Source organism: Semicossyphus pulcher, unplaced genomic scaffold, assembly GCF_022749685.1.
Source record: "Semicossyphus pulcher isolate SPU_LCO1_2020_fin unplaced genomic scaffold, fSemPul1.0.p SCAF_18, whole genome shotgun sequence".
NCBI lineage: Eukaryota > Metazoa > Chordata > Actinopteri > Labriformes > Labridae > Semicossyphus > Semicossyphus pulcher.
Window position 1 is genome coordinate 24,741,426 of NW_027211691.1, and position 8,575 is coordinate 24,750,000.

Here is an 8,575-nt window from a genome sequence, read left to right on the forward strand (position 1 = left end):
TTTTACTTCTGCTTCTGTCAGTAATCATGTTCAATTACATTAACACCATCATTTCATAATCCTTAAGCATTTTTAACTAAATCCATGTTTTAAACAGAAATAATTGTGCCAAATTAGTCGTTCGAAACAGATGACGGTTTTCAAAAGACCCATAGACAAAGTAAATACAAGTAGATGATGAAAGACATTTTGATAGAGGAAAAACTTGAGACAGCTTTTAGATAAAACATAAAAATTGTATGTCATCATTTATTTGTTATCAGTGTATCTGCTACAGTCACGCACACATTTGATTGTCCCTTTTTGTCTTCAGTTTTATTTTCTTGTTGTACAGTTTTTACACAGTAGTGAACTTGTACTTCTAATTCACATTTCTGTACAGGTAATGCAGAGGTTTATCCAAAAGAAAAAAAGAAAAAAGAAAGCATGAACTCAACATAAAAAACCCAGCTACTTTTAAGTTGACAGAAATACTGTTTATAACGCAGCTTTCAAACTTGTAGCACTAACACTTCTGCTAAAACAGCTGCTTAAAAAAACAAATGAACTATATTACACTGAGAAAAACCTTGGTTTGCATTAATAGGGCTATGTTCACATTAATCAAGCCACCATCACGTGTCAAACAGTTAAGGGTGGAACATTTATGATAAATAAAATCATTTCTCATGGCTAGTACTGAATACATTACCTGTTAAAACAATGCAAGAGCTGTACTGGCTGTCCCACTACATATTTTTAAACAACATTAAGGTCTGATAAACTTTTCTTTACACTGAGGATTCTTTCAAAACAGAACTGAAACAGGAAAAACTCCAGCGGCACGTCAAACGTATAAGATGTTAGTCTGCGGTGTTTCGGTGAAGCGTTAAACTGGTTAGCTGAAACTATAATGGATGAAGGGAAGTTTTCCATCTGGCTGCATCGGAAGCTGTATTCAGAGTGAGCCGAGCTGAGCGATGAAAATACACACGGCTCTAACTGAAGGGTGATATTTAGACTGTGTGGAACATCTTTACATGACGGGAGCCTCCTCTGAAATGACACCGCCTGTTCTGGTTTCCATCACATCTAAACTGCGACGTTACCTGTCCGACTTCTCCTCTGATGCTGACACATTAATCAGGGTTTTAGGAGATGCCATAGCAATGCTCACTAAACCTGTAAGCCTTTTGAATAACCTCTGATTAAAAAATGTTCTTTTGATGTAAAAAAAAAAAAAGACAAAAAGCCTCCTGCTGAGAGAAATTGAGTCTTTGGCGCATTAGAAATGAAGGTAACAGACAGTGAAAAGAAGGAGGCTCTGTCAGGAACCCAATCCTCACATTAGGGTCAGTATTGGCACCAGTATGCTGGATCAGTGCACCCTTATTGAAGATTCAGCAATTTAGACGAATAATGGATGAAAAAGAACCCGTTTTCAGACATGATGAAACATAAAAACATACTTCACTGTTGACACAACTCAATATTTGTGTGCCGCTCCAGGTGATTCACCCAGACAAGGGAGTATGTTTATAATTCCTCTCTAATTCTCTTGTTATCGGCTAAACGTGTTCCGCTCCTGATATTTCTGGTTTAAAAAACATACTTTACATCTCTCTCTCTGTTTTCATAACTCCGAATCCTTTCTGTTTAAATTTGCTCGCCTACTTTCAGAGTTGTTGGTGTCGATCACAGGCAGCCACACCTGCCGAGGACTGAGGACAGGAAGTCAGTTCAAGCATTATTCCAGTTTTTTGTACAACTCCGGTCTTATTTTGTAGTTCTCCCCTTTTGTTTATATGAGTGATAATAGCATTATACTACTTCAAAGTAACAGAAACATTTGCAGCATATTTTAGGGTCTAAATTACTAATTAGTTCAGGAATTGCTCCAGCTGATTGCCTAAAGCAGGCATGAGCAAAGTCCTGATGTTCTGACGGTTCTAAAGATGACCTCTCCAGATGTTCCTGTGGTGTGAGGGATGTTAGGAGTGATTTTACTTCCCCCATCTGCTGGGAAGAACGTCATGGCTGCACTGATTTCAAATATTAAACATGTTCGATATTCACGATCTGATATCCTGTTGTGTGGCCAATCAGGAAGCAAGCTGACTGAAGCAGGAAGCACAACAACCGCGGCATGGCGACAAAAACAAACGTGAAGCATAAAGTAACACGTCCAGCCCGTGCTCACGCCGTCTCCACCACTTCATCCACAGTTTGTTCTTTTTTTCTTCCTCGATTTTCAGTAAAAAGTCCAAAAACTATCATCACCAATTCTTCCTGCCCGTCGGCCGCCATGTTTGTTTACTCTAAAGTCTCGTTTGACTGCGAGAGATTTAGTGAGACTTCCAGCTGTGAGAGTCGGACTCTGCTTGTTGGTGAGTGAATCTGTTAGCGTGTGGTGCGCTGTTCTGGCGTAATGACTGCTCTCCACACACGACAGGAACAAAACTGTTAAATCTATGATTATATATCGTCGTGTGTGGGCCCGCTCACATTTTACACATCAGTTAAGATTTGAAATATCTTTTAGTGTGGGCCAGGCATAAGCCGGCAGCCGAACAAAGTACACCTTTATGACGAGTTAAGACACTTGTTTTTAAAACGGCTGTAACAGCTTCCTTTAAATCCACCAAACTCCAAACAAAAACATTTTACCTCGCAGAACAGGGGAGTTGCTGGTCTACCGCTTTCACCACAGGTGGTAGTTGTTTTGTGATTTTGGTGGACCAGCAGCTCCGGTGTTCTGCGAGGTGAAATACTGATTCTGTCAAAGGACACAGGAGGCTTTAAAGAGAGCGATAACGCAGCTTTTTATGGTTTAAAAAAAGAATCTTACCTTCACAAAAAGGTCGTCTGAAGCGACTTTATCTGTTAGTTTAATACCGGGTTGTCTGATGTCAGCTATTAACTTGGGTTGTACAATGTTATCATTACTGATATAAATAATGGACAAAGCTGTCACATTCAACATACAAGAATTCTCTTTTACCTATGGATGACAAAATGTCCGTGTGTGTCTGACTGTTCGTTAAAAGTTAAAATGTTCCAGCAGAGCGACCCGGCGTCGCTCTCATTGCTGAGGCTGGTTGTGTTCGGCGTTGTCCACCGTCCTGATGATAACGATCTGCTCCAGGCTCTGGGCGGGTGAGGGCGGCGGCCTCAGCTGCTCCACCAGAGCGTGGAGGGTGTCCGAGTTGATGGTCTGCTCCTGGTCGGGTTCGAAGGTCACCTGGTCGGTGGGGGTGATTGGCGGGTGAGCTGGCTCCGCCTTGAAGTCCTGGATGATGGTAGTAGCGTCCGCGGAGGTGGCGGCAGACGGCCCTGTGGCTTTGGGGGTGGCTGGTTCAGGGTTGGGGGGCTCGCCTTCAGGGATAGACGCCATACCTTTGTTTTCATGGGAGAGTTTGCTCTGGACGAAGGCCATGGGATGACTGGAGGCCAGGAGGACGACTGCTCACACAGAAACAACGCAAAGTTAAAAAACTGAAATGTACTACGGCGAGTCGACTCATATGTGGTCAAAGGTCATTGCATCGACTTCAGAAAAGTGGTCTGATGTTTCTTCTGCTGACAGATGAACCATACCTACCCGCAGACACAGACACAGACACAGACACAGACACACACAGACACACACGCAGACACACACAGCTCACCTGCTCGGGCCCTCTCCTTGTGTTGCCGCACCTCGTCAGCGTGAGCCTTCTCCTGATGTTTGATCATGTTCTTCACACTGGCAAACCTGTTTCCACACAGCAGACACTGCACACCGTTGTTCCCCTCTACACACACACACACACACACACACACACACACACACACACACACACACACACACAGATTTACAGAATAGTTAACTACAGGTGGAAAATGTTTCAGTTATTTTCTTTGTGCTATAATTCTGTTCTGATGTGCTGGAACACAGTTGGGTTTTTGTCGTTTTCGATGGTGTGCAGTTTTTAAAGCGCGCCGATAAAAAGGGTTTCAACAATAACATGCAGAGACGTCCGAGGTCAAAGCTTCCCTTCCTCCTTGAATTATGTCTGCATTATGTTTCACAAGGAAAAATATTTAATTCAGTTAAAGACAAGTAAAAAAAAAAAAGAGACGCGAATAGTAAAATGTTACATAACCTAAGTTTAAGTAGTTTTCTTATATTGCCCAGTGAATGTGTACATTTTAACAAGCACTGTATGATGTTATTTCTGCAGCTGCCAGAGGGCCACTACAATAAGACTAGGCATGATATCAACTCCACTACAGGGGAGACTTGATGTTCTCTGCAATTAGGTGGAAATAAAAATGTGCCGAATATCGAAATCGGCAAAAAGGGTTGGAAAATATTGACTATCGGCAAAAACTCCAATATCGTGCATCCCTCGTTAATTATAAAAAGACATTAACAACCTCTCAATAATAATACCTGTGGGTCTATATGTTACTGTACATGTTATTAACATTTTCCTCTCAAGCCTGTAAACTTGCTGCTCAGGAAAACTCACCCGGGTGAACTCGCCGCATGTGTTTCTTCAGTTCTGAAGACGTCACAAAACTTGCGTCACATGCCGTCTGTGAACATTTGTACGGAGTCTCCCCTGAAACACAAACACATTCACACACAAGAACAATATTTTCAGGAGTGAGACGGAACAGCTGCTCCGGGCTTTAAGATGACAAGTTTTGGCTGCTAATTGTCTCCATCTGTCCAAACAGATTGGAAGGAAACCAAAGCTGCTCTACTGTGAGATTCTCGCTGGATGAAATTCATTCTCTGCTGGATTTGTAGACGTCAGAAAAGCCTCTCACCTGTGTGTTTTCTTGCATGGGCGATGAGAGAAGAAGAGACGGAGAAGGACATGCCGCACAGGTCGCACTGGTACGGTTTCTCTCCGGTGTGTCGGCGCTTGTGGTAAGTCAGAGTGCTGGACTGAGCGAACGCCTGACCACAGATGTCACAGACGTACGGTTTCTCCCCGCTGTGCAGCCTGCAGGGAACACACACGAACAACAGCTATGTCAGAGATGTTTCTATACAATAAACCAAACTCTGGACTTTGGACAACACTCAAGTTAAATTGACAAACAAAAATAGAACCGCAAAAAGCATAAACAAAGTCGTCACACACACTCAATTCTGTTTTCAGAGGAACTAGCAGGACAACTGAAAAGAGGAATAAATCTCCTAACAGCAGAAACATCAGCTGAGACGTCCAGGAACAGGCATCTGGTGCGTGTAATTACAGCTAAAGCAGAGTATGTACCTGATGTGTATTTTGTAGTTGGACGAGGTAGCGAATTTGAAACCGCAGCGCTCACAGGTGTACGGCTTCTCCTCTCCGTGGTGCATCCGGCGGTGAGCGACCAGCTGACACTTCTGAGCAAAACACTTGTCGCAGTCGGGGCAATTGAACGGCTTCTCGCCTGCAAGAGAGAGAGAGAGAGAGAGAGAGAGAGAGAGTTAGCCATCATCAGACTCCAGTTTCACCTGTGGCTTTGGGAGATTTTCACAGACCACTTTCAGAGTCTTTGTTGGATAAAATATTAACTGATTTCTTTCAATGAATGACTCAGAGATGAACTAAAATCTCTAGCTTGGTTCCTCCTGCAGCACCACTGTAAGAGCCCCTTAAAGGGCAATTCCAGTGTTTGTGGGTGTAAATAATTATTGGGTATAAAAGTTTTGGAATTGTTCCAGCAGATCGCATCAGCTAGCAGCCACTGACAGGTAACTGTTTCTGTGACGGACGGATTTAAAGTCTAATCACCTGCTTTCATGTTTTAATCAATACTCAAATAAACCGTCCTTCTTGAGTTGTGAGTTCATCGAGTTTTCACAACAAAGCTGAATTTAATTCAAAAACAAGACACTCTGCAGACGCTGTGGCCAAGAGAGTTTGAACACAAGAAAAAGTTCCTCTTAGTCTCAGCTCACCTGTGTGTATGCGCAGGTGTGTTTTCAGCTGCGTAGCTTGTCTGAAGTTTTTGGAGCAGAAGATGCAGACAAACGGTTTCAGCCCCTTGTGGATCTTCTCGTGTCTGCGCAGGCTGCTCGCGTCTTTAAACAGTTTGTTGCACTCTGTGCACGACAGCGTCATGTCGTCCACTTCTGACGGATCTGCGATCTCACCCTCCTCCTCCTCGTCAATGATATCCGACCCCGCCCCGCCGCTGTCCTCGTCCTCCTCCACCCTTCTCCTTCCTCGCCCCCTGCCCCTACCTCTGCCTCGCCCCCTCCCCCGGCCTCGTCCTCTCCGCCCCTCGCCGCTGCTCAGTCGAGGTTTCTTCACTGGATTGTCGTCGTCTTCCTCCTGCGAGGGGCTCCAGTCTGCTGAGGTGTCCCCGAAATCCTTCACACTGGTGTCAGAATCCTCCATAAACAGATCTTCTTTTTTAATACCACCTCTTCCTCTCCCCCTGCCTCTTCCTCTGCCTCTCCCTCGCCCCCTGTAGCCCCGGGTCTTGGGGGTGCCGTCAGCCGAGCTGCTTGCCTCCACCTGCTCGCCGCTAAAACTCTTTGGCTTTCTGCCTCTCTTCCTCCCCTGTCCTCTCGCTGCACTCTTTGGCGTTGTGGGGCTGTACTCGTCATCTTCTCCCTCTTCTGCATAGAAATCTTTGCCTTCTTCATCCTTGTCTTTGCCCTCCTCCCCCTCCTGCCAGTCGCCCCCTGCCATGGAGACGATAGAGAGGGGAACTGGTGAGGTGGGGCTGCTGGGAGAGGTGGGACTGGGTGGAGAGAGACCGGCTTCTTTATCTGCCTCAGACTGGGACGTCTCGCTCGGCTCGGACCAGTGAGGGATTTCCTCCAGATACTTTGTGGCCTCAGACATTCCCAGGAACACGGCTGCTCGACGCACAGCTGCTTGTCTCGTACTGAAACCATGAAAACCAACAAGTCAACAGTTAGTGGAAAAATCATTTATTTTAATCTCTTTTAAAAAAAACACCACAAGCTAGATCCAGCTCACCTGCTGAGGTTCATGTGTCCAGTGTAAATAAACTCCAGAAGCTTCTCCAGAGCGTAGCGGCTGACCTTCTCAGGGTCCAAGGTTGTGACCTCTTGACCTTTCTCCGCTCTGGAGGAGAAGTACTTGCTAAATGCAGCCAGGATGTTGCGGTGGGCTCTGAACTCCACGTCTCTCACCATGATGGTGATATCACACAAGAAGTCCATCTCCCGCTGCTGATGTAAGCGCTGCAGGAGCAGCTTCCCATGACTGGTGACATGAGCCATTTCTGCCCCTGGTTACCAACAGAGGAGAGAGTCGTTTAAACAGGAGAACTCCTTAAACTATAAGAGTATATAGAGTTTAGAGAATCATAGAGTTTAGATTTAAATACAGAAATACACCCTGTTACTTTTCCTCTGTGTGTGATATTGTTTCCTGACGGGCGCTGTAAGTTTATAAAATCAACTGAAAATATTTTCATTTCACAGCAACAGAAACCACAAACTGGAAATACTGTGAATTTAAAAATTCAGCTTTATATGTCCTACTCGCCAAACACAAGTCTCTGGTCTACAGTCCCCCACCCACCTGGGCCCATGCCTGGTCGGCCCGTACAGTAATCCATCTGATGAGCAGAGCTCCTAATACATTGTGTCTGTATAAATACACATGAGCCACTCCTACATGGCCGCACAAAAATTAAATAATATAAATAAAAAAGTAATTACATTTGTTTTAGGCGCTGCTGCCTAATTCTGCTTAATAGACACAGCTGACACTGCCAGTTTATGGACGATTTCAATGAGAGCTCCTCTTAAAATAATAACTGATAAATCAATATAAGATGACTTTGCAATTCCCATATGTAATTGTAGTCTGCAATATTCATATAGACATAAATGAGACTTTCTGACGACAGAAAGTTGAATTTATGTACAAATTTAAATGTCACAGACCAAAAACACTTAACACTTACTGCTACAACCTATTTTCAAAGGATAAAGTTTCAATTAATCCTGTGAAGTTACCAATATATATATTTTTACTTTAATACCTTTACAAACATACTATTTAATTGTCTAAAATAGGCATAACAATGTCCTAACAAAGCTGGCCTTGTTGTGGAGTGTCCTCAGCTGCATTGATGCTAAAATATTGTGTGTCATATTGTGTTTTTAAATATTAAATTCTGGATAACAATGAATCTCTGTGGCACAGAGCAATACCATACATATAAGGCTTCACAATAACAATAATATAGAACATAACTAAACTTGTCCTTTGAGTCTTAAAGGACTTTAATATGTAATACTCATTTAGGCATGAATATGAAACATTTAAGTTTAAGAAACAGAGCATAGTTGTATGTTTATATTACTCACCTGGTGAAAATCCAATATCAGAGCTAAAAAACAAAAATGTACATTTAAACTCATATTATTTCAAAATGGCCTTAAAGCATAGAACAAGTATTGCAAGAATTGTAAAAATTGTAAACATGTATAATAAAAGTACTCACTTACTCTCAGTAGTCAGTGTTCTTAACGTCTTTTAACTCTAAAGATCGTAGAGGACTCTAATGGAGATAGTTATGAATTAAAAAGAGATCATTGGGACAAATCATGTGACATAAAATT

At 43.2% G+C, this 8,575-nt stretch overlaps 1 protein-coding gene across 2 annotated transcripts in view; it reads right to left on the bottom strand.

Annotated features, from left to right (window-relative positions):
• Nucleotides 1-244: 244 nt before the first annotated feature.
• mynn (myoneurin) overlaps nt 245-8,575 on the bottom strand; it is an 8,899-nt gene continuing 568 nt past the window's right edge. The window contains exons 2-10 of one of the 2 annotated variants that reach the window (XM_069666887.1): nt 8,462-8,514; nt 8,321-8,343; nt 6,957-7,230; nt 5,924-6,861; nt 5,253-5,412; nt 4,798-4,976; nt 4,494-4,586; nt 3,648-3,773; nt 245-3,441 (exon numbers count right to left, since the gene is read on the bottom strand). In XM_069666887.1, the coding sequence (XP_069522988.1) occupies nt 3,062-3,441; nt 3,648-3,773; nt 4,494-4,586; nt 4,798-4,976; nt 5,253-5,412; nt 5,924-6,861; nt 6,957-7,222 (2,142 nt within the window). In that variant the 5' untranslated portion in view covers nt 7,223-7,230; nt 8,321-8,343; nt 8,462-8,514 and the 3' untranslated portion in view covers nt 245-3,061. Of the gene's footprint in view, nt 3,442-3,647; nt 3,774-4,493; nt 4,587-4,797; nt 4,977-5,252; nt 5,413-5,923; nt 6,862-6,956; nt 7,231-8,320; nt 8,344-8,457; nt 8,515-8,575 lie in introns of both variants that reach the window. The other variant, XM_069666888.1, reaches the window with a different exon arrangement.